The sequence below is a fragment of the Chroicocephalus ridibundus genome, chromosome 2, assembly GCF_963924245.1.
Source record: "Chroicocephalus ridibundus chromosome 2, bChrRid1.1, whole genome shotgun sequence".
Classification (NCBI taxonomy): Eukaryota; Metazoa; Chordata; class Aves; order Charadriiformes; family Laridae; genus Chroicocephalus; species Chroicocephalus ridibundus.
In genome coordinates, this window is record NC_086285.1 from 166,328,722 (window position 1) to 166,355,919 (window position 27,198).

General features: G+C 40.7%; 1 protein-coding gene across 6 annotated transcripts in view; it reads right to left on the reverse strand.

Moving 5' to 3' along the window:
* The window catches only part of TSNARE1 (t-SNARE domain containing 1), a 527,930-nt gene that overhangs the window by 170,288 nt on the left and 330,444 nt on the right, over positions 1-27,198 (reverse strand). For 5 of the 6 annotated variants that reach the window (XM_063327626.1, XM_063327622.1, XM_063327625.1 and 2 more), the window contains one exon: positions 24,450-24,532. The exons of the other annotated variant lie outside the window; for it this stretch is intronic. In XM_063327626.1, the coding sequence (XP_063183696.1) occupies positions 24,450-24,532 (83 nt within the window). The remainder of the gene's footprint in view (positions 1-24,449; positions 24,533-27,198) is intronic. 6 annotated transcript variants of the gene reach the window in all.

The window sequence follows — 27,198 nt, forward strand, 5'->3', positions numbered from 1 at the left end:
CTGACCCTGTGATGGGAGAAATAGTGTTTTCTTTTCTCTTCAGAATGAAAGCCACCAATATGTTGATGTGCTCTGCTACTTTGTTATGAGTCCCACCACAGTGCCTGGAATAAAAACTCTCTCCTTACAGCTGTTCACGGCCTTAGAAAACATCACCCATTTTTGATAAAGAGGGGCTATTGATACCCAAGTACAGGGTGAATGAGAAAGAAAATTTACAAAGAGGTAGTGACTTTCCTCAGATTATTTCATACTTATGCAGTTATAAGGAGTGTTTAAGGAAATATATCTATGCCTATATATGTAATTGTCAGGCTGGTGTGATATAAAGTTGAAAAATGACGTACAATGCATTTATATTTTACTTGGAATTACCTCTTTTTCCTTTAAATGTTTTGCAATACCTCAAACACTCCTTTTCCACCCTATCTTTATAATTATTCTGAAAGAACATACTGGTTTAAATTTTTGTTCAAGGTCATTTTCCTATTTTGCATTAATGGTAGCGCATAATAGAAACATCCAACTACTGTATGTGAGACTGGGGGGGAACAAAGGTACACAGATTTAAAGAGACTTGACAGAAAACCAGCACTCTTCTTTTAAAGGGGGGGAGGGGAAAATCAACGATTGAATTTACAGTTTTCAGAAGCACAGCAGGGATGGTACATAATGCCACAAAAGTACAAATTTATAAAAATCCGATCAACTGAATGACATTTGCAAGAATGCTGCCTTCAGGGGAGTTGTTAAGGTCCGTTGTAGCCTTTAATAAAGTACAGCTTCTTATAAATTAATCTGATACACCTGCAAACTAAAAGTGTAAGCACTTTTGGGGGGTGGTTGTTGCTAACCACAATCGGTGAGGTTCTGATTTCACTGCCCTGAAGATACAGTTGGAGTAAGTACTGGTTTCAGCACTTAGTGCAGCTTTACAGTGGAACAATAACTTAAGCCTCCTCTTTTTTTTTTTTTTCAGTCACCCTTTCCTCCATAAATCCACTATCAACAGCAAAAAAAAAAAAAAAAAAAGAGAGCAAAATAAAGCAAATGTACAGATTACCCTTGTTAGTTGGATTTATTCCAGATTGAAACTGGGAAACCTGAGATCAAAATTTATCTTTTTCTTTTAGCTCTAAATATGACTATAGAAACTGTGAGCAGTTTGGCTTGGTCACTACATCTGGACACACAACAGCAAACGCCTCTTGAAATAAAGAGAAGGGAATCTTTTTGAGGCTTGCCTTTTCTGGACCGTTCTTTGTTGGGAGGTGAGCTCAGCTGGAAACAGTCAGACTTTGGTATTTAGGCATGATTTTAAATGCAAATAAGGAATGCAAATGGAATTTGTGTGACGGAAGAAAGGAGATGCAGGATAAAAGAGAAAGAGCAATTGTTTTAATCCTATTAAGAGCCTGATTAATGCAATTAAAGAAACTTATATTTCAATTAGGCTATGTTTCAAGCTGCTTTACTCAAAGGCACTTCTCCCTGCAGTACCACTCTTTAGCATACTAGCTATGACATTGAGTTTTGCACTGGTAGTACAATCTTTCTGTCCCACTTAATCCAGCAAGAATTAAGTTCTTTCATAATTTTAATAATTCGGGCCTAAAGGATTCAGAAATGCAGAATAGGGGTATAGGCAGGATATGTCACAAGGTCAGATTTCTTCATTTAGGGGGAAAAAACCCCAAACCATCATTGTTGCTCTGTTTGGAGGCTGCAAAGCAAGCAAGGGAATAATTTTCAAGGAATGCCAAAATGGGCTTGTATTTGGTCTGCCAAAAAGCACTGTGAAATTTTTATATTTTCCTGTTTGTGAAGAGAAGGGTTGTGTGTTCCTCTCCACAGAAAGAGGAAGAAAGACTTGCTGAGGCTCAAAAAACAGCCTTGATAAGCCAGACTCATGGCGGTGAATCATGGCTGTGACAAGGATTGATGTTGGTGGGCTGAAGGGGCAGCAGGCACCTGGCTTAAAGAAGAGGAGGCAGCTGCCTGTTTTGCCCAGTGAAACACCTAGGAAGGTGTCTGTGGAAAACGTCGATTATTTTGTTGCATTATCTGCTAAGCTCATTGCCAAATTTTGGACTACGAAAAAAAAAAATGAGGCAACCGTGCGAGGAGAGGGAATAATTCAACCTGGATTAATCCTTTGTTCTCTAAGACCCAGAAAATGCCTCACATCCACAGAAAGCACCTCTTCTGTTTCTAATTCAATATGGCACGCTGGATTTTGCATGGTAAAGAATGTCCTTAATTTCTCATGACTCTATGGAGGACTGGAAGCTCCTGAATTGCACTTTCCTGTGAAATTAAAAATGGGATTTCAAAGGTGAAGCATGTTGATTTTCACATTACCACCCCTGAACTCTCCTTGAATACGGGGTAAACATCTGAAGAACTTCACTGAAGAACGAACAGGAAATGGTGATTGTGAATGTGAGAAAAAAAGCTTAAGTGATGAAATGAAACCAAGGAACTTCTTCCTAAGTGCTTCAAAAAGACACATTTTGCCATGGATTCATCATGTTCATTCCTCAGTTTGAGGTAGATTTGAGAGTAAAGCACAAGGGGAAAGCAGCTTTTCACCCTGAAAAGCAGTTTTCTGTTTGGCTGGGAAAAAGGAAAAAAAAAAAGAAAAAAAAATAGAGAAAGAAAAGAGTGAGAAATAAACCTATGTACAAGTTCAGCCCAAGAGACCTCACAGACCTTGGAATGAAACATTTTAAATGAACCACTGATGCACTCTGATGGAGAATGCTATGGAGGGGAAAAAAAATAAAAATAAAAAGAAAACAAACAAAAAGGAGCAAGCTTCAATGGAAGGTTGGATTGTTGTCAAGAGCAGCATCTGCTGCTGTGCAAGCAGAACAAGAATTACAAGGTCTACTTCATACTCAGTCCTTCTGGATACCGGATACTCACCAGCTGAGGTCATGAAGACATCTTCCCCACAGGGCATGCTCTGGTCATGGACGTGTACATGTGAATCTCACTGAATTTTTCATGCATTTGTCCATAAAAGAGAAATCCATAAAGGAATTGAATATATTTGTTCACTTTAGGCAACCTAAAAGTGTTGACAGCTAAGCAGAGGCAAAATTCTGCTCAAATAAAGGAAGGACTAGTAGTGTTAGTCATCCCCTCCTCTCCAGTCCTGAAGATGACAGCAATAGCTAAACCTTGTATGAAACAGCTCTTGACTTACAACAATAATGGAAACAAAAGAAATACAACATAATTCATTATTCGTGTGCTGCAGTGATTTCAGATTTGGGGGAAATTATCTATCACACTGCTTTAATCTGCTCATGTCTGTGCATCAACACCCAATCCTGCTTCACATGGGGTATGTGGTGGAACAGAGTCTCATGCCAAGATGCTGTTCTTTCTGCATCTGCTGTCTTCATGTAAAACTGGCATGATGGACTTGCTTCTTTCTTCTGCTTTCATTTTGAGCATCAAAGGGTCACAGATTGAATTCATACAAGTATAGAACCATAGAATGGTTACAGTTGGAAGGGACCTTAAAATCATCTAGTTCTAAACCCCCAGCCATGGGCAGGGACACCTCCCACTAGACCAGGCTGCTCACAGCCCCATCAAGCCTGGCCTTGAACACCTCCAGGGATGGGGCATCCAAAACTTCCCTGGGCAGCCTGGGCCAGGGGGTCACCAGCCTCACAGTAAAGAATTTCTTCTTATTATCTAATCTAAATCTATCCTCTTTCAGACTTGCTTTGTATGTAGATAAATGAACTTGGAGAGGAGCACCCACACTAATAGAAATGTTTAGTAAACGAGATCTACTACAGATAGAAGGCTTAGGAAAATGCTGGAAGAAAATATGGCCTAGGGAGACAGGTTAATTGCCTATAAATACCAAAAAATATCTGTAAAAAAAGAGACTTCTTTTTTATAGTTAGTGAAGTCAAACCAAGTAGTATTAGACTACCATCATGGCAGGGAATATTTAATGCTTCACAAAAAAACACTCTCAAAAAGCCATTCAAGCAATTGATCAGGCTGCCAGGGAGGAATGAAGAATAATTTTCACGGGGAGTATATAAAATTCTCATCTTTTTCTCTCAAATCAAATCAAACTAGCTAAAATGAAAAAAGAATAATGCCAAATAATATACTTGGCTACTGCTCAACCATTCCCAGCTCGAGGTGACCTAGGGCTTTCCCAGATGTTGGTGGGATGGGTGATGGGCTTTGCAACACAGTCCTCCTCAATTGGCTGCAGAACAAAGAGAGCGTAGATCTGTATTTATGAGATGTGACTAATGCCTTTACCTTTCTCGAATCTGAATTCTCTAAAGTGGCCCCATGTTTCTTCTGAGCTTTAATCCTAAGTCACAGATATGTGAAGAAAACTATATGTTGTCTGGATGTCTTTTGAATGCATCTAGACAACAAATCAAATTCAAAAATGACGGATTAAGCCTTATATTTTTAATTTTTTTTTTCTTTTCACAAACATTCGCAGGAAGTTTGAAATTAAATGTTTTCAGAAACCGAGAAAAATGCAATTAAAGTAAATTTTGGGGTTGGTTGAAAGTGCTGTGTCTTGACTGCCAGTCACGTCTAGCATGGACAATCCATGGCAACATGGAAGCAGTATGAATTTCCCACCACCTGCCACCTTTGGGGCGTAGATATCCATTAATCCATTTCCTCCCACAGACTCTGCTCTACCAGCAGTCGCTTCCAGTGGGGACACCTACACTGGGAACAGTGATGTATTATGCTGCCACAGCTAGATTCAGTGGAGCTTAATTGATCTGCAGCTTTTACTGGGTTGACATCTGACAGTGCTTTCAAGTACTACTACACTGGTACATTTTCTCAACTGCAGCAGGGGGCAACTTAACTACAAGCAAATTTACTTATTGTGTTAGCAGACTTAATGAACCTGCAGTGAGCACTGTGCTACAGAGGTGAGGGTGCTTTGGTACCTGTGCTGAAGCACTTCTACATCGTGTTGTTGTCTGTTGTGTAGTCATAGTCAAAGTTACCCAGATTTTGCAGGCTGTACAGCTACTTAGGTCATTTCCTGATGCTGCTCTACCCCTGACATATCCCTCCCAGTCTTTCATCTTGCTCCTAATAGGTTCAACCATATAAGACGTTGGTGACGGCAAGGAATCCGTGGCTATCTTGCCTCTCAGTAGGATGAATCCAGGCTCAGTCAGAACTGATGCTTCAAGTATTTTGTTGCTCCTTCTCTCTTTCTTTGTTGACATAAGAGAGGAAGTGATGTGACTGCAGTATATCTTTGAAAATCCCTATCTACAATGTCCAGCTGGCAATCAGTCCATTATGTAGAGATAAGCAACCCAAAGGGAACGAAGACTGGCTACATTATTAAAACAGTAGGTGGGGAAACAGATGAACAGAGAGCATAGAGTCAAAAATATGTCTTCCTTTCCACCTTCTGGAGATGGGTGCTCTCCCATGGTAGATCTGAAATTATCCTTTTTTTGCCTTCTGGAAGTATTATGAGGAAACTCTGCTGAGTCCTTACCAGGTCTTTAGGCATCAGAATGGTATTTAGAAGGTGGACCAGAAAAAAAACAGTCATGAGGCAAAGTTTTGCCCTACTAGTTTATGCTTGTTTCTCATTGAAAAGCCACCTATGGATGGCTACGTGGTGGTCAACATTTGATCCATTTCTGCAAACAAAGCAGGTACACCAGGATTTTATGATCTTTTCAAGAACAGTCATTCAACAACCTCTTTCCATTGTTCAATCCTAATTAGCTTTGGATGGTAAAATCCAGGGGACCCCATAACAAAGCAATAGAACAATACTGATGATGAAAGCAATGCTGCTGAAGAAGACTGGGGATACGTGTTGCAGAGGTAATCTAATTCCTGGTAGCCACTGGATGTATATGGTAATAGTTACTGATGAAGCAGGCTGCTGTGCAACACAGCATGCCATAGCCAGCAGACACTGCAGGCATTTCACTGCAGCTTTGTTCAGCGAGTCAAGAGCTTGGGGCATGAGAAAGAAGAAAGGATCTCTCGCCTGGTCCAGAAGCAGCATTGCCAGAGGGTGGGACACATTCTGCTCTCCTTATAGTAGATTATTTCTGGCCTAATTCCATGATGATCCTCCAGATTCATGACAACAACACCAAGAGCAGAATCTGACTTTGTGGCTCTTTCGCTACATGCTGGAAAGCACTCCAAGTAATTAAAGAGAAATGTCAAAAAAAAAAATGTAGGCTATGATCTGTTAGACTTTGCCTCTCACCTGCTTCTGCTGCTTTGTATTGCTCTGTGGTCTCATTTCCTACTGCACAGATCAATCCGCTGCCTGGTCTACGGCATGCTGCTCTCGTTTCCAAATCCTTGGACTTTCAGGTCTTACTTTATTGCGTGCTGCTGATCCTCTGCTATGTTTAAACACTGTCTAAGTGCTATACTCAGAATTTAATGTCCTCCCTGACAACGCAATTTGGCTTTTTGCAAGCAGTACCTATATTCAGCATTCTTTTTCTCTCTGAAAAGAATTTCCAGGTAGATAAAGAATTATATCATCCTTCCCCTCCTCTGTCCTCCAGCACATATATTTCTAAAAACTGTGAATTCTAGTTGCCATTTCTAGGGTTTGACAGCCAGTTAATGACCATCACTTTTATGATCATGGTGGAAAAGATTTGTTTCCATGTGTTATTTGGGATTAGTCTCTATCAGAGCCTAAGGGTCCAAGTAGTGCCACAGTCACCTCTTCATGCTGACTCTATTATCTCTTTTAACACTGAAAAAAAGCCCTTGTCTTATCAAATCAAGAATTCCTTTAAGGCCACGAAAGAGTAGCATCAGTAGTAAAACAACTGTGCAATATCCTTGCTGACCACACTGCAACTATTTCAAAATCTATGGGTCAAGAAATGTTCCTTCTGTTTATGAATACATCACAAAAAGCAAACCAGAAAAAAAAATAATGCACCAAATCAAACAAGACCCCAAGGGGCACACAAAGTTTATTTATGACTGGACCATCAAGAATAAAATTTAGGTATCTGGTGACTCACAGCACAACTGCCAGTGCTGGTGAACTAGACTGATATATGTGCATCCCTGTGAACACTGGGCTCAGCTTTCTTAAAAATCATTCCAAGTGGTAATGAATATTATACATTCCTAGGAGAATTTTTATTTTATTAGAGACCCTTAAGTTGTCAGGGAGCTGCAAGATCAAGCTGCTCTCCTGGGAAGGGCAAGCCAGGAGAGAAGGCGACAGCAAGCTGAGCTGGGACAGCATCCTCACCAGCAAAGGCTCAGTCCCACAGCACCTGAGCAAGAGCAGAGCAGGTCTGGAGAAATAATCAGGGTCAGAAAAATGTGCAGGGACCTCCAGACAGGTCTGTAGAAATGAGGCAGGTTCAAGGCCATGCCAGAAACTCAAACCAGTGGGTTGGGTGAGGTTCAGCATGGTACATGGCCAGGCAGGGCAGACCTACAGCATAGCTCAGGCAGGGACCTCGAGCAAGGGACTGAGCCTCATTGCATCTCCCAAGCAAAGGGGTGCTGCTCCCATGGAGGCACCTCACAGCTCTTCCTCACAGCAGTGTGATTCAAAGATACAGAGCAGTGTGTATCAGAGCTGGCATTGAACATGGTCAGCCAAACCCCTGGGGCCAAGGGGATATTGACAGATAATGTCGGTGCGCTCAGGACCCTGCACAAACTTTGGCACAAAGCAGCTACCTCTATATTCACAACTCAAAGTGGGATAGGGCATGGGCACAAAAGCTGGCTCTCCATCACCCATGCATGCTTTTTGATGCTGCTTTGTCCTATTGTCCCAAAGAATGACCCAGGTCCAGCATAGCACATGCCAGCAACCATTCCTAATGGATGCTGCCACCTTTCTGCGTCTGAGATAATTTGACCTTGGCTAGGCCTTGGATCCACAGGACAGCTGTTGACCTTATTTTATTCAGCAGTATAGATACATTCCCTCCTGAATTCTACCACCACATTAATTTTGCCTCTTCCTACAAATCCTCCTTATTTCCAGCCTTTACGCTAATCAAACATAACCAGGGCTCAGAAATCCAACATCTTGTCCAAGTGAAATGTGGTGATTATCTGTTACTCTTGAAGGAGAGTGCATTGCCAACCCAGCTCCCACATACCTCACCTCCAGTGCCCGTGTGGCTCAACTGGTCATCCAAAGCACTACCGACGACACACATTATAATTTTATTGACTCCTCTTTTGTGGAAATAATTTGGAGAACAAATAGTGATGGCAAATCAAGTCCAGGACACCTGAAATCCAGGTAGAAACTATTTGGATAAAGCAAAGTGATTTATGGGATTTATACCCACAACTGCTCTAACCAAAGCTGACAGAAAACACTGAGTATCATCGCCTCTGTCAAATTCAATCAGTGATTTTGATCCCTAAAGCAGGTGCATAAGAGGAATACATTCTTTTTGAGGGGAGGCGGCAGGGAAGTAGGAGAGGATGAGAATGAAAATCAAAGAATGATTCATGGCTGCAACATTTTCTGATTAAGTAATGATGGTTTGTGATACAATATGAACATGTCCTGTTTACATTGCACCTTGCAGCGTGATCTGACAGGCAACAGTAAAAGCAATTATACAAACACCATCCCTGAAATATGTTTCACTAGATACTGTTACAGATATCCAGTGCTGGAGACTCTAAAATCTCCCCAGAAAGTGTTTCAAGCTCCTTATCATTAGACAGCTTTTCTTAATATCTACCCTGATTCTTTCTCACTGCAATTTAAGTCCATTACTTCTTGTTATTCCCATCTGTAATAAACAAAAAAGCTATGATTATTCTTTTCCTCTTTGCAGCAGACTTTTATGTACCAAGAGACTCTTACCTTCACCTCTATCTTCTCTTTTTTAGCTTAACCAACTCTTTCTGTAATCTCCCCTTTGCAGTCAGGCTCGCCATCTCTCAAATCACTCCTGCTTTCCCATCAACTCTCAGTAACGGACCCATGTCTCAAAACAAGTGTCGAATACCAGACAGCATAGTGCAAAACAGATGATTAAACTCTCCTAGTCTAATGTGATGAAGACTCACACTAAAGCCACGTTAGACTGTCAGACAAGTCAGACTCATACAATAATGTGGCATAATAAACTGCCCTGCAATGGGATCACTCCAACTCAGTGTGGCTCATAATCCAGCTACCTAAACACAAGCATCTGGATATGAGATGCCCTGTGGTATCTGACACATCCATATGGACCTGGGTGATATGACACAGGCCATGTTTGAGATAATAACAGACCTCACAGTCAGTGGGAGCCTACAGCATCACTGGTCCCATCTTTGGTAGACACATACATGAATCACAACACTTCTTAGATCTCTAGTGAGTATGTAGGGTACCTAGAAGACACACTCAGTGACGGATTCCTACTTTGGATACATCCAGATGACTGCCATCAGCTGAGCTATAATGAATTCTATCCTGATGTTCTTTGCTTGTGGCAAAGATACATAGTACTTGGATTTTGTTTTGCTTAAAATGCAAGGAAACATGGTTAAAATGCGCGATCCTGCATTGCTGAATACATGCTTGGTGATGCTGCTTAGAGCTCACATGCAGTTATCTGCCAAACAGCAATAGACCAGTTTTGACCTTCCACTTCACAGAAATGTAACATGGGTAATTGACCCATGCTAATAGTCACCAAAAATTAAGTTCAATTGTTTCTTCATTAGTTTCAGAGGTATTTAAATCTTGCATGGCCAGGGAGAAACTTTGCTAATGGGAGGTGTCCCTGCACATAGCAGGGGAGTTGGAACTAGATGATCTTTAAGGTCCCTTCTAACCCAAACCATTCTATGATTCTATGATTCTATGACTCTATAATTCTATGATCAGCAGGACCTCAATCCCTCAGATTAGATTGTCCAGATAACACAATAAAATAAAATAATAAAATAAAATAAAATAAAATAAAATAAAATAAAATAAAATAAAATAAAATAAAATAAAATAAAATTAAATTAAATTAAATTAAATTAAATTAAATTAAATTAAATTAAATTAAAATAGTGAAAAAAAAGCTTTAACACAGAATAAAAGGGTATTCTGAAGCAGAAAGTTAATTTCTTAAGAGGAAAAAAACCCAAAATACTTGTTATGCATCATGTTATTGGACAGGATACCATTGAGTTGATTTGGAACAAGAAACAAGCAAACTGAAATCATGATCACAGTTTTGTTTTATGTCTGTGGCTACATGGTTGCGTGTCCATCAATATCGCTATCAATGAAGAAGAGATGGAAGAAAAGAGAAACCTGAGTCATTGAACCTGAAATGAAAGCAACTAGAAGGAACTTCGTGGTACTACACTTCTGTCTACTTGAAGGTTTCTTACATCTTTCTCTAAAGCATTTGTGTTCAGACTAATCCTGCTGGCCTTCAGATGTCTAATTCAGGAGCTCAGAAAAGGAAGCCAGCTGTCCTACGCTCCCTCCAAAAGCAACAAAGAAAAACAGGCATCTCCAGTTCATCCCACATAACATCAGGATGACAGAATGCCTTGGAAACATTTGACTTAAAGGCAGGAGGGTTCCATTTAGTCTGTGGTTTCTGAGTCTTAGGTGCATGCTTTCCCAGTAATAAGGAATACAGCAAGGTATATTCAGTTATATGAGTACATGGCGTTCATATTCTTTTTAGGTCAAAGAAACTGGAACTTGAAGGAAAATGTGATAATGGTATTTTTTATTATATTGGTGATGATAGCTGAAATCAGTAGTTACTACATCCTTATACTCTTAAATATTCAATAATATACCCTTTACCTTTTAAAGACACAACTGGGAAGATGATCAGGGAAAGCTTGGAGACTATGAGTAGAATTTAAGACTTCTCTGCTTAGAAAAAAAATAAACTTACCTGCATGTTCATGAATTCTCCCCAGTACCATTAAATGAGCAAATATGACCTGTATAGTGGATAGAGCTCTATTCTGCTTCCATTAATGGCAATGAGAAGCGTGCCTTTGACATCAGTGAAAGCCTGAAGTTACAGATGATTTTCTTTTCTTTAAACTCTTTTAAAAAAAGAAGTGTTTCAGGAAAAGAGTAATATCCACAGGGACAGACTCTAAAGAGTAAAGGTAAATGCAGAGCTTATTTTATTTTTTTATATCTTTCAGATCTATGTAAGAAAAATATCATCTACAGTAAAAGGAACTGATGCAAGAATTGCTTCTCATAAATGGACAGCACTATTGGCTAATAAAAAAAGAATGATACATTGTTACTCACTAAGCAAAAAAAGCAAGTTATGGAGAATACACACAAGATGGACTCACTAAAAATGGAGCTACTGCAGTATTTATTGTGACATAAAAAAAAACCATAATAATTTTTTGACCCACTGTATAAATTGTTTTTTCTGAAGAGTCATCTTAAAAAATGTAATAATGAAGTTGTGGTTTTTGAAGAGGGCAGGGTTCCTTTAGATGTTTCCTAGTCTTCTAAAATCATTCCACAGAAGACCTTAATCCCAGTCTGCTCTGCAGTCTGCTCCGTATCTATCCAGGAAGGCATCTAGACAGCAGTAGTGCAGTCTTGCACTGAAACTGTCTCCTTGCATGACGGCCAGGAACTCAGCAGCTTCAACAACGTCTACTCAAGGGACTCCACATTATTTGTGACCTTTTCTGTTCCACTGAGTCATCCAGGATGACTCTGAGTCATCCAAGGAGAGCTCTGATGTTAGTACCAGAATGGTACGAGAGCGCTCAACTGGAGGTGGGCATCTAGCACTTGCTTCTCAAGCTTGGCACCGTCATGCTTGGGGTGCTCGGTATTTTGGCATGACCACCTCCCAGAGATTGAGTTTGTAAGGAGGAAGAGAGGAGGAAGACAAAAGTAGTCTGTGGCACCGTTAGCTCCTAACACTTCTAGCTCAGCTGGCACAGACATCAGAGTTGTCTTCAAAGACATTTGTGCGTAACAAGGCACTTTCTTCTCCTTCCTTGTTGGGGGGGATCACAGTATCAGAACACAAATTCTCTGTGTTTTAGCAATATAACAAGAAGCCCCTGACAGCACAGCACTCAAGGAGCAGTGCTTTCTTTCCCACTGTACTTGTGAACTTAAGAAAAGTTTTTGGTAGCGTTGTTTCTCCATGGGCTTTTTGTGGATACAGATGTCTCGTCATGTTTTATACTATGCACTAAAGGCCTTGCTTTGCCTTTGGAGCACCTACTTCAAAAGAGTTTGATGATGGATTTTCACCAGAACCTAAAAATAATGTAATGAAATACATGTGGCTTCCTGATGTTGACAAAAGTTTACTTGGATACAGTACACGGGAACACAGAAAAAGATAAGCTGATGTTAATTACTGCTGGCCTCCATAGGCCATGAATAAGAAGACAAGCCATGAGAACTGATACTACTACATTGTAATTGTAGCAGAAAAAGGTACAAAAAGGTATCAAAATCTTAATTCCAGACAACTGCACACTTTTACATTGTGGATCAACTTTAGAGCTTAAAACCAGCACCGGTTCAGATTTTCTACTTGCATTGAAGCAATTCAAAAAGAAATCAAAAGACTCATGTTGTCGGAAGTCTGAGCAGAACCAGGGAAGGTATAGTTTCCAGATTCAGCTTTTTGTATGCTCCTAAGGAAACCAAAACCTACTGGCAGATGATTTTCATTTGGATGAATGTCTGAAAGGAGTTTCTCTCCATTCACTAAGAGTGATAATGGGACATTTCCAGTGCAAACTCAACCTCCTACATTTTTAGATTAGTTTGATTCACTGAGATCACAGATGTAATTTTTCATTACATCAGTGTTAATTATAATGTAGGAACTAAGCCTGCAGAACTTGTTCACTAGTCATTTGTCTATCAAGAAATGAAAACAAGAGTAATGATAAAGAAAGTACTGGAGCGCCTTCTAAGACAGAACTGATATGGAATCATAGAATCATAGAATAGTTTGGGTGGGAAGAGACCTTTAAAGGCCATCTAGTCCAGCCCCCTGGCAATGAGCAGGGACATCTTCAACTAGATTAGGTTGCTCAAAGCCCCGTCCAACCTGGCCTGGAATGTTTCCAGGGATGGGGCATCTCCGACCTCTCTGGCAAACCCATTCCAGTGTTTCACCACCCTCATTGTAAAAAATTTCTTCCTGATATCTACTCTAAATCTTCACTCTCTAAGTTTAAAAACATTACCCCTTGTCCTATTGCAACAGGCCTTCCTAAAACTTTGTCCCCATCTTTCCTGTGGGCCCCCCTTTAGATACTGGAAGGTAACTATAAGGTCTCGCCAGAGCCTTCTCTTCTCCAGGCTGAACAACGCCAACTCTCTCAGCCTGTCCTCATAGCAGAGGGGCTCCAGCCCTCTGATCATTTTTGTGGCTCTCCTCTGGACCTGCTCCAACAGGTTCATGTCCTTCTTGTGCTGAGGACTCCAGAGATGGACGCATTACTGCAGGTGGGTTCTCACCAGAGTGGAGCAGAGGGGCAGAACCACCTCCCTCAACTGGCTTGTCATGCTTCTTTGGTGCGTCCCAGCATACAGTTAGCTTCTGGGCTGCAAGCGTACATTGTTGGCTCATGTCCAGCTTTTCAACCACCAACACAACCAAGTCCTTTTCGGCAGGGCTGCTCTCAATCCCTTCATCCCCAGCTTGCGCTCATACCAGGGATTGCCCCAACCCAGATGCAGGACCCTGCACTTGGCCTTGTTGAACCCCATGAAGTTCACACAGGCCCACTTCTCAAGCCTGTCTTGGTCCTTCTGGATGGCATCCCATCCCTCAAGACTGTCAACTGCACCACTCAGCTTGATGTCATCTGCAAACTTGCTGAGGGTACACTCAATCCCACTGTCTATATCTGGCTTACATGGCAGGACTGCCTGGATTTAGGGCTGCCTAAGAGTATTTGAGTGATATATTGGACAGAGCTGCTTCCAAAAAAAAACCAAACCCTAAATGTATTTTGTCCATGAAATAATTTTATCCTCTAGCAAACAGGTGCAACTCTCAAAAAAGCACTAGGACCTAATGAATACATAGGACCTATGTCTCATCTGGCCATGTACATGGATGTCTGGTTTTTCATAGTTTTCATAACTTGAATCATTGGACTCAACATACATTCCTCTCTTAGCCTGAATATAGTGCAAAAAAGGAAGAAACTGCACCAAAACAAATCATATATTAATTTCCTACAAAACTACAAGTGCAAGGCCCAGTTAAATGTTTTCCAACTTGTGCTGTTTTAATAGCTTACAAAGATTTGCATCTCTCTGTGTAGTTGCCAGTCTCTTTTGTTGACCAGGGGGTCCATAGGGAGTCTACAACCCAAAATTTGCTCCATTGCTAGATGAGAAAAATCCAGAGCAAGCTCTGTTTGTGTCAAATTATCTGTGTCCAAAATATCTGTTTTATGTTAGAGAAGATTATAAATACATCCAAGTCATGGATTTTTAGCTTATTACGCCCCATCTTTTACGTAGAAAAAAAGTCAGTTACAAGATTTTCACTTTATCTCACTACTAAGTCATGGTTTTTGGATTAAAGAGGTAAAATCAGTTCTTCTGATGTTTTTTAACTATCAAGCAGAATGAAAAAAATTGGCTTGCTTGATATTAGAATCCAATAAAAATATAATGAATAATATTTAGCACTAATCTTTCTTTTTTCTTTTCCCTCCTCCCCCCAAACTTCTGTATAACTATTAGCATATAACTACATATTGGGTGTCCATGTCCAGGTGTTGGCATAAGTGGCCTCTGTGCGAAGACGCTATGTGTTATCCTGGGCCAGACACAGCCAGTTCCATCCCTTTAAGCCTGTCAGTTCAGCCAATTTTCCATCCAAGTTTTTTTCCCACTTATCAAGTCCCTATCTCATCATTTGGTTATATGTATCCATACCTGATACATCCACACACATACTTTGATGTCTAAGATTTTATTATAGTCATGGTAGAATCACTCAACTCCCCCCATAGACTATCAAGTGAATCAAATTGCTCCAAAGTACACATTTACTGGTAAGTCAGCTGAATCTTTTTCCAGTCTCTATTGACTGTACTAAGCTGGTGATTCATTTGCCCCTACACAAGCATCCCAGTATCGTCTGATGCTTCCAGTGTCATCTGAGGTGACCTTCAGCTGCCAGCCCATGAGGCTGTGGGTTTCCTGTAGCTCCTGTCTCACGTCTTTCAGCCTTACATGGCTGTTCGGGATTCCCAAGTGTATCTCTAATGGCACTAGATGCCTGTGTTGGGCAGCTGAATTGTACCATCTGTCTGTATCAAATACAAAAGGAATTTAGACACTCAAATCAGATGAAGGTCCCTACAGAGCAGACAGATAAAGTCAGGTGTTTTCAATTCAAACTAAACCACAACCAAGTTTACTCCTTCAGATGTTTAGGGAAGCACTGATACATGTCATCTTATTGTGAATCAGGTGTAGACATTGAAAACATATTTTCTGTGGCCTGCATCCTTTCACATCATGGCATCTGACCTGAAAAGCCAATGAGAGCTGTGCTTAGTTACCATATTCCATGTGAGGAAGTGAGGAGGAAGCCTGTCAACCCCAAACTATCGGTTGTATGCACAGATGCATCAGCCCAGTAGGGAAGATAAGAATGATTGAATACTGTCAAAGACAGGGTTGAGCTGCCCAACTTGAAGTCATAGCAGTGTGTGATGCAGAACAAACAGAAGAGACATCAGAGTTGACCATACAAGAACAAGCCATGGCCTAGCAGCAGCACCTCTTTTTCTACAAATCTTCTAAATAAGGACAATCCTTACATGATATAATTGCAGAAAATGTTTCTCTGGAAACTAGGAAGTCCAGTCTTTCTCATTACCTTTGTCTAAGGAAATCCTTTATCTCCCTAAAGAAAAATGCACAATTACTTTTTCAAAGTAAAATGAAATCCCATTTTGTCTCACTCTCCACTAAACTCCATGCTTTTACTTCTTAATTTCAAAATATCTTCAAGAACTTTGCGTGCTACTGAAGTCAGATTTAGTGATACTATGATTCACTCTCTTTTTTCCTCTTGAACATAAGTTGTACTTAACAACTCCTGTTCTCCAATTCTGATAGTGCCAGGCCATGACCTGATAGCTGTGCTACAAATGCATCTAACCAGGCCTGTGATTACTTTCAGGAATATGGAAAAGACTTTGATTAAAGTGCTTCCAGGTTTTTTTCAAAATGGAAATAAAAGCAATTTCATTTTCTGTAACTTCTCTCTCCTTACATGCAATTTTCCCTTCATGATCAATATAGTTATTAAAACACAACAGGGGAATACGCATTTACTTTCTCAGCTACTTCTGACCATTTGAGATGCCCCAGGTTCTCTGTAACATTTAAACATAGCTGGCAAAGGTGACTTTGATTTTGGGGGGAACAACAGGCTTCCATAGTGGAAGCCAGAAACACAGCAGGATTCTCTACTCTGCACAAAAGAATACTAAATATTTTTTTTTAGGCAAAGAAATTAAATCCTAGCTGCCTAGTAGTTAAGTGCTTTTGTGAAGGTACTTATCTATCAGCATGAAAGCAAGATGTTCACCTCTAGGGCACTATTCATCATAGACTAAGGTACAATATCCAAGAGAAGCAGGATGAACTGTCTTCCAGAAGAATCTTGTGCTGGCTTTGGCTGGAATAGAGTTAATTTCCTTCATAGTAGCTAGTATGGGTCTATGTTTTGCATTTGTGCTGAAAACAGTGTTGATAATATAGAGATGTTTTGGTTAGTGCTGAGCAGTGCTTAGGCAGGTTCAAGACCTTTTCTACTCCTCACACCGCCCCTCCAGCGAGTAGGCTGGGGGTGCACAAGAAGTTGGGAGGGGACACAGCTGGGACAGCTGACCCTAACTGACCAAAGAGATATTCCATACCATATGTTGTCATGCTTAGCATATAAATCTGGGGAAGAAGAATGAAGAGGGGAACTTTCAGAGTGATGGTGTCTGTCTTCCCAAGTAACCATTATGTGTGGTGGAGCCCTGCTTTCCTGGAGATGGCTGAACACCTGCCTGACGATGGGAAACAGTGAATTCATTCCTTGCTTTGTTTTGCTTGTGTGTGCGGCTTTTGGTTTACCTATTAAACTGGCTTTATCTCAGCATGTGAGTTTTCTCATTTTTACCCTTCCAATTCTCTTCTCCATCCCACCTGGGGGTAGTGAGTGAGCAGCTGAGTGGGGCTCAGTTGCCGTCTGGGGTCAAACCAGGAAAGCTTAGCAAAGAAGCTTAGCTTGTCTTGTACTAGCTGCCTAAATTTTAAGTACCAAGCTAGATGAGATGACAATATATTGACTATAGCTTCCTACACTGTCCCTATGAGCTGACAAACCGATTTTTATGAGAACCAAGTAAAACATCAAGGCACAGAAATCAGAATATAAATCCCCATACAGGAATTCAACTATTAATTTCACTCTGGCTTTGAAAACCAATGTGGCATCTTTACTGACACTAATTTTCAAAACTTGATGAAATACCTCAGGAATGGTGGCACTGTTTGGACGGTGTCCCTGTGCCAGAAAGTAGTAACTCGGAAAGGGAACAGAAAAACACTGCTGCCTGCATGTGAAGATATTCAGAGGAGGTTTCCAGTATGAACACTGACCAAGCTTGACCATTTTGCTGTTTGATGAGATCTGACAAGCTCACAGCCCAGTGTAATACCACTTCAGGCTATACAGCTGGGACTCCAATCAGCATACTTATTTTCTGCTCCTGGTTTTCATCAGATCCAGGTTAGGTATACTTTTCCAGTGTTAATATTCCTAACTTCCTGGTATTCCTAGCCCATTAAGAGGCAAGTTTTATACCATTTCTCAAAGCTTTGACCTTTGGGCAATGCAATTGATTATGTGTGCTGCCACTGGGCACAAGGATGAGTCTAAGTAAGTGTGGTTTTCCACTCAGTAACCAAGGATTTCCATTCCCTCCTCTGTTAAATGAGGCCATTAAGAGAACTGTAACTCACTAGTTTATGCCACTGTCAGCAAGGGAAAATTGCTTTTTAATCTCTGACCCCCTCAAAATGAAATTGTACCCTGGAAAGAGATTTTGTTAAACAAATGAAATAGAAAAAACAAAAGACAGTATGCGATTTCTTTCTGCCATCTCCGAATTGTCACAAATCAGACTTGTTCAGCTTTGACACGTAAAATCCTTGCCTTTGAAATGCTGAATCCAGACCGCTGTGTATAATGTAACGGATATTCCTAAAGCTTGACTTGATGCAGTCCCGGTGCTGGATAACACTAAGGTGAATGATCACTACACACCACAGCTACCCACTCATTTTCTCACCAGCCAAAGCAGCTTCATCAGCCATGGCTCACCACTAAATTTGCCCCCAACACTTCTGTCATATCCTTCCCTTCTCCTCCACTCTTGCCCTTTCTATTTCCTCCTTGAGAGAGGAGCAATTTGCACTTAAATAAAAATGTGAGATCAAAATAGACGATTTTTTTTTTCTCTTCCAAAAATCCTACTGTCCGTGGCTTACAATAAAAGAAAGAAAGATTAAACTACCACCTGGCTGAGTCAACTATCTCTTTTCGATGGTACAAATGAAGAGAAGTCCAGCTGTAATTACAAATAGCCTGAAAGATTTTACGTTCACATGCAACAGCACCCAATTGCATGACATCAAAAAGCTCTAAACAAACCTTTTCCCAATAAATATTTGATCACAGAGATCCATTATTTACAGAAAAAAAAAAAAGAAGATAGGCTTAAATAAATGTTATGGCTTGGACCTCAGTGAGGTTAAGTTGCTGCATTCACACAGCTCATTTATCACTTGGACTGCTGCTGCTGTGAACACCATTTCCTATGGTAAGCAGCTGTTTTTTAAATGGGTTGCATTAAAATACAGTAAAAAAACACACACAAACAAAAGTTGCTTCAAAATAAAACACTCTTAAATCTGAAAACTCAGCCTGTCTTTTCACAGGGATCTGATGGAGCAAGGAAAAAGGGAAGCACGAGTTTTATCCCAACCACCTGCGGCTGCTGCCGTTTTGTCGAGGGAAGGTAATGAGTGAACAATTTAATTGTTCAAAGCATTGCCCCAGCCATCCTTGCTCGCTGTCCACAGCACATTGCCAAGAGAAAAGAAGCCTTAAAGTAAGGGCAGGTATGCAGCAAGGAGTTGCTTCAAGGCTCCGTAGTGGTACAGAACACGTAGGGGCACATTTGATAGGCGATACAGGCGAACATCCCTACGTGGTAGGTTTTGAGCAATCTGGGGCAAGGAAATTAGTGGGATCGTTATAAGGGAAGGGACTGTTTGAAGCAGTAGTGTTGCTGACAGCCCTGCATCAACAGGGAAGGACTGTGAGATTGGAATTGAGAGCGAAAATGAAAAGATATGGCTTAATGGGAGAGGGAAGGGGTGGGAGGAAAACAAGTGCTATGGAGGAGAAATTGCTTTGAAGTTGAAGAAATCAGTTCTGAGGGGGAAGCCCAGGCAGAGGTTTCTGAACTGAGCCAGTGTGAGTGTGTTGCAGTGGCCTGAGAAACAGAAAGTAGAAAGGGACTGCAAATTGGTTGTTTTTTTAGAGATTGAGGCAATTTAGAGAGGACTTCTTTTACTAACTGAAGATTGCGGCACAGAATCATGAGGACTCTGGTTGATGGCAAACTTTCCTTCTGCTGCTGAAGAGGGGGATTAAGGCTCAGTCATGTAATTACACAGTCTCTTCAGTAATGGCTTTTGCTCGGAGTCCTCATAGAGCTCTGAGTTCCTCTTGCAGCTTTAATTCAGCTCCCATCACTTTCACAGGCAGAAACCGCCAGAAGAAAGAGTAGCTTCATAATCCCCCAAAAAAAAACTTCCAAGTGCTAATTACCCAGAGAAGAAGCAAACTCAGCCACGCTCACGCTGGTGACAGACACAGCTAAGCAACAGCTACATGAGGTTGATTGTATACACTGCATCGTATAGTTAGCAGTAGGTTGTGAGTACATCTCGGTCCCAAATCTTACAAGCATCTAGTTTCTTCTTGTCTTAAGACATTAAGTAGTTTCGAAGCTGCATTTGCATCAAGATATTCCAGCCACGCCAGTCTACTGGGACTTTGTAATCCCATCGTATTGTGGTGCCAACCAACTGTACATCGTAGTTGTAAAGCTATTCGCTTTAAGGCGATTTAACGACAGTGTAAGTCAAGCCCTTAGGGCATACCCATAGGGAAGAGGAGAAGACAATCTTCATTATCACAGTATTTATAAGTAGCAAGTGCTTCAAGAGGCTAGCAGTCCAGGAAATTTCAAAGACTCTGAAAAAGTGATTTTGGAAACTCAAATTTTCTTTCTTTTTTAAATTACCAGTAAGTTATTTGTGCAAAAGTTGAAGCCAGCCCTTTATTGGTGGTGCCCAGGCAATAAGACCTCTCTGCAAATGTCACAGATTTATGAGGCTTTTTTCCCTTAAAGCTCCAGTGTTCAAAGTGCCTCTCTGTGTATCCCTGAAAGCCGGACCCAGGAATTGCTTCTTTACAGGAAAAAACCTCATTGTTCTTAGACTATACAAGTGGGTCACTGAACTGTTGCTTGCCTTTGCAATGCCAGTGAATCCAAATTAGCTTGACTTCCAGAGAGGGTATAGGGAAGGAAAGCAACCCGCATTAATCAGAGCAACACAAGCAGCTCTTCCAAAACAAATTAGCTTCAGCAGTCAGCACACAGAGTCCTTCAGTCAGTGCCGCCAAACTGAACTTAGGCCAAACTTTGCATCAAAAAGAGTAACTGGTTTAATATGTATCTGTGGAGTCTGCATTTGTTTCTTTTTCTTCCCCTCAATCCATCTGCAGGAAGCTATGAACAAACTGAGCAAAGTAAAACTGCTCATCTCGTTGCAGTCAGCCCTTCTGTGTGATGTTAATCCCATCTAAGCTTGTCTCAAAGGCAGGTGCTGAGACCACTGGGCATCTTGGTCCCCCCTTTTTGCCAATAAAGGGACAGGTTTTATGCAAGGGATTCATTTTCTCTTGAAATGTTTTCATGTAATTGCTATCATCTGGACTTAATAGACAAGGCATCTCCAGAGAGGCAATCATCTGACCTATGTTAGACATACAACATCATAGAATAATGGGATGGTTAGAGTTGGAAGGGACCTTAAAGATCATCCAATTCCAACACCCCTGCCATGGGCAGGGACACCTCCCACTAGACCAGGCTGCTCAAAGCCCCATCCAGCCTGGCCTTGAACACCTTGTGTAGTGAAAAGTAGGACAACAAAGTAAAATTGTCAAGTTTTGTGACAGAGGGGTTTCGTATGGCAATAGGTCTCTGTTCCTCTGCTCCTGGTATCAATATCCAACATTAATGTTTTCATCTGCATTTTGACCAGTGGCCGGTTACACCTACCTCATTTTGCAGCCTGCATGTACCTGTCCAGTTGAAAGGGGGAAGATGTGTCAGCCCATGGGGTAGGAGATGGCAGGGAACAGAGAGGAGAAAAGCAGAAACATTTGCACAGCTGTCTACTGCTCCCCTCCCTGGGCAGAGAGCAGGGGCTGGCTGTGGGCTGCACTAAGCCACCGAGCAGCATTGATCAGCCTGAAATTTGGCCACCACTACCTTACTTACCATATATTTCGCTCATATGTTCTCTATTACTCTTTTACATTTTATTGTTTTGTTTTCTGCGGTTTTTGGAGGGTTTTTTTTGTGGGTGGGTCATGAGTTTAGATGGGGGCCGTGAGAATTCACACAAAGTAATAGACCACTACTGCTAGCACACACATCTCAAGATGAAGGAGCACCTTTCAAAATTTAAAATGCAGACAAAGGGGCTCAGCAGGAAGATATTTACATTTGTTCAAACATTTCTATCATTGCAGAAAAACTAAATGCCTAATTTTGTACTAGTTAAAGAAAAGCTATTTACCGGCGCTTTTTTATGTTCATGTACAGGTTGGAACTGGTGCTCCAAGTTGTATTGTTGAAGTGAGTGCACAGCATTATATGCAAACATTATGCTAAATAAACAGCCACTTAATCTTTATTCCTGACAGAAATCCATTCATTACGGTCTACAGTAAGTCTTAAACTGGAATGTTTCAGAGATGTTGACATTTCTGATTTCTCAATTTATGTATGTATACATTTGTTGATATACTCATAAGAATACTACACGCACACACATACTCATACACATATATACATATAAACAGGGATAAGTAACAAATGTAAGCCAGCCTGCATTTACAAGACAATCACACTGTACTAGAGGTCATAGGTAACAGCCAAATACATTAATGAATTGGCGGTTTAACAAAAAAATGAAAATTACTCAGTAAAATTCAAAAAATAGTCTGCTTTTAATGTCTGAGCAGCACAGAAGAGCGCAGAGAGAATTTAAAGTGCATAAAGCCATGGCAGCTCTCTTGAAAGCAGCTCACCCACAAAGCCGCCTGGCTGATCAATTTGATCTGATTTGATTTGATTTGATCCCAGATCCATCCTAGATACTTCTAAAGCAGTCCCAAATCACACACACAACCTGGAAGTGTGACCTATATCCCACTGCATTCTCCATGCCTATGCAACTGGTACCAACATAACTTCCTACAAAAGATCTTGAGGGCTGTGTGCTCAGGACCCTTCCTGTCGCATGATGGGGACAATGTCCTTTTGGATGTCAGATGAGCAGATATCACGGCACATAACAGAGAAGGCATCATATGCCATTTGACAAAACCCCAGGCAGCAGGCCAACGACTGAAGTCACAAAAACTTCACTCCATTTTCTGTCCATATCTCACGGAACATCATGAAAGAGGTGACAGAGGGCAAGCTGGGGTTGCACACATATGTCTAGTGATCCTCATCCAGTAGTGTACAGGAGACCTACCTGTCCTCTACAAGAGATCTGCATTGCACATTTCCTTTGTCAACCAAATTTTTCTAAGCAATATTTGTCTATACCGGCTTGTTTCAAGGGCAAGGGATACTCTCAAGTGTTTTCCCATAAAAAACAGTCAGTACACATTTATGCCCTTAGCAGTGGTTGACTCGCTAAAACTGTCTATATCTTCATCTTGATCAACATATTTGAGGAATAAAGGACCTCCTAACTGAGCAGGCTATTTCAACAGCTCCTGCTGGCTGAAGAAAGCAGATCCTTTCCACTGTGCTGCATTCATTTTCTGCCTGACTACTCTTTGACCTTCTTAGCCAAAATTGTCATTAACTCATTTGCAGCTTTGCGGTCAGCTCTACTGTCAAGTATTAAATTTATTCTTGTCTCCTTTTAGACTTCATGCAGTAAAAACGCAACAGGCTATTTTCAAGGCAAATGCAGGCTTTAATGCAGGGTGACATGCATTATCTTGAATATATATGACTTTAAAATCAAAATGTAGTAAAGACCACACAGTTTCTGCAATATCAAAGTTCCACAAAAGTTGTTCTTATTACCCACAATTGGTAAAGTATGTTTCACCAGAAAATGAGCTGCAGATAATTTTTAGAGCACATTATTCCTTTTCAGTGGAGTAAAATGCCTGTAGCTCTAAATCCTTTAGTCTGGAGGTTTGCCCCAGACCTTCAGAATTCATTATGTTCAGGGGCCAACAAGAGGGCACTATGCACTTCCATGGACTACAGCTACATTTTTGTCATAACAGGACTCCAGCTACATGAAACTCACTTTGGACTTCAACAAACTGATTTATCATTGAGGAATAAAGGAAACTAACAGCTTTTGTTCTGTCAATCCAATGCAAACAACAAGTTTTCCTTTGTTCGTTTTCCCTCCCCACTCTCCTTCATCCTTAGAAAGTACTAACTGTAACCATTGAACAGTTCTTTCTGGTCAAGCTACTTTGAAAAAGATTAATATTTGTGTGTGTGTGTTTTATTCTTGCTCCAATGAAGAAAAAAAAAAACAAAAAACCAATAAACAAACAAAAACTCTACCCTCAAATTGCCTTTAAAAAGTGCTGAACACCACTCCCATAACCATTATTCACCAACCACATCATGCCTTTTGACAACTCAGTTGTTTTTGAAAAGCACTGCTGCCTGATTATAGGGAAACACTCCAGCAAGAAGGACATATACACTTAAATGATGCTCTTTTTATGATGTCTTTCGAAGAACATCAGTAGCTAATTGTTGAGTTTCCTACTGGTAAATGTATCTTTAATATGCAGATCTCTTAATGACTACTCTGAGGCAAATTGTCAACACTACAGTAATTTAATCATATATATAAGAAAAAAGTTTAGGTCTTACTTAGAGCATGCTTTATCATCTTTCCAGGTAGCACAAATCCAACATAGGCCATGTGCCATGTGGTTCACAGCTGCCAAGTGCTCTCTTTATTTTAAATACTATTACTGAATGTATCCATAGGGGTTTTTAGTCCCACTTACTTGGTGCTGACTGGCTTTTGCCAACTGCTCATTGGCTGACTCTACATTAGAAGATGCAGTCTCAATGTTGGCTTCAATACTATCTGCAAATTAAGACAACAGAAGATAATTACAGGGTACAAACCTAAAACAAAGACTTTATACCAACAGCAATTCAGGAATTCACTCGTGGGCATAAAGGGATGAGCAGCCTCTTGTTTGCAAACTGTAATACCGCAGGGAAATAGGAATGCCACCCATTTTGATGAACACTTAACCCATCAGTCAGTGACTGACATCTCTCCATGTGTTCCTAGACAGAAGGGAGGTTAGCAGATCATCCTTCTCCCACTGAAACCAATGGGAAGACTGATAGGGAATTCAAAGAAAATCAACTCAAGGCCAGTAAATTTACCAGATTAGAGTCAAATTACAGAAGGAACATGGTAGATTGTATTTGACATTATCTCAATATTAGAGCTCAGGGATAAGACTAATTTCAGTACATGTGGATTATTGACCATCCCCAGGTGTCTGCACTTGAGTAAGTCACCTTGGACACTATCACAGTCAACAGAGAGCAAGTCCGCACTGCAGAATTCATCCCACTCTACAGCAGGTGCCTGCCATTGGTCAGACAAATCACAACCTAAACTCCTGGATCACATTTTGAAGCTGCAAGACGGGGGTTCTGTACAGATGGTAACAGATTGAGACACATTGCTAGTACCTAAAATTAAGGGAGAAGAATCTCACCCTAGATTGCTAGGTCTGACATTGGGGCAAGCTGGAGGAACCACGGGGAGTCAAAATGAGACTAGAAAAGAAAGATTATCAGCTACAGGTTGCAGCTGGCAGCTCCCCATTTCCATCAAGGACAAGTATTAACATTGACCCCAGAGCTGTGCTTAGAAAGCCAGACACCCATGCCATAAAAGCTGCAAATAAGAGTTTGTGTTTCCATCAGAAATCTTAGAAGTCTTGACCAGCTTGTCCCCCAAGAGTCATGCAGGCAATAATTTCTGGCCACAATGGAAAAAAAAGTATGTCCATTTGGTCTGCTTCTCTGTGTTTTAGAGGAGATGTTACACCATGGAGTATATGAAAATGGTCAAGAGGAATTCAATCACAGGCAGACATTTGAGAATAAAGTTCCAGGGATTTATCTAATCCTTAATAAAATTAATGGAAATTCTTCAACTGATGGTATTAGGAGGTGGATTAAGACATGCCACAGAAGATTTAAGTAATTTCTTCTTTTATTTTTGAAGGAAAGACCATTAATCACACTGGCCACTTTTGTAATGGGTAAAGAAATGAAGGTTTGCAGACTAACTGCGGAAAGTGTATTCAGGATTTCCCATTTTTAAGCGAAACAGTGTTGCAAGTCTGTTAATGTAATTCTGCATTTCTGATAACTCAACTTGAAAAAAAAAACCCACCCAAACAAACAAACAAAAAAAAGCACAAAACCAAAACAAAACAAAAGAGCAAAGAGACCAGAAACCAACAGAACCATGGAAAAAACAAACTTCATCTTAACACTTGGAAACCTCTTAAAAGTCTTGTATTACACCTGGGAGAGATGTTTTTCCATTCCTTTTATTTTATATTATGCATGCTGTAATGCGCAAGAAAAAAAATACACAGCCAGCACTTTTATAGATTGATATACCATAATTTTATTGGCCATATCCAATGCTTCTCAAACCATTCTTATTAAGACTTTAACACCGTGGACCTTGGTTGGCATCACTGACCTCTGCCCAAATGCTTTTCTTGCATTCAGGACTCAGCAGGAAGAGATCAAAAGGCTTCTAAGGAACTCAACCTCTGTCTGTGAAGAAATCAAATTTTCTTCTGCAGAGCCTTAGAAGACCTGCATCCACACACATGCACACATCAGTGTGGCAGCCTTGAAGAGTTTACTTCCAGTATTGCATTGATCTGAAGGCATTTCTTGAAAAGTGTCAGATTTTTCTTTGCAATATCAGTAAAAAAAAAAAAAAAAAAAAGGTGCTGAATTACCAAAAGTGATGAACAGGAACATGAATGGCACAACAGCACACTGCAGTGAGCGGCATTTTTACCATGTGGATCTACCCAGGGTCTACCTCACATAGGTGTGCCTGAGAAGCAAGATGTTTCTTGTGAGTGAAACATGGTAGACAGATTTCAGTCTGTCACCTGACAACAATGAGATCTGAGGTGAGTTTACAAGAAAAACCACATCTCCACAAGGGCTATCATGGTCAATTGGTATCACACTTCTTTTTAAAAAGAATAGAATTCCCAGCTCCAGGGCTGGTCCTGATGTCTTTCCAGATAGACATTGAGGTTGACCCACAAATCAGTAATTGGGCATTCTACATATTTTATAGGAGTAACAGTAGAGTGACATTTGATGTTTTCTGGTTAGAATTGAGAAATAGCTGAAAAGTGGTAGATCTATGGGCTAGACTGGCCCCATGGGACAGGGGAGTGCTTTCTTTCTCTGTTTGCATGTTAAGACAGTGCAGCATAATTAGCAACTACAAGTCCTTATCTAATTTCCAGCACTGTGTATATGAACCTCTCTGCATATGGAAACAACAGGGCACAAGGCAGAGGAACCAAACGGGTTAATAGGTCATTAACACAGGATGCATCAGCCAGAATAACTCACCACTCACCCAAGTGACAAATTCTTAGCTGCCTACTTGTTGATAAGTGTTTACTTCTCTGGTTAAGCATGACTACGTGATGCATAGTTAACCAGATGTTTATACAT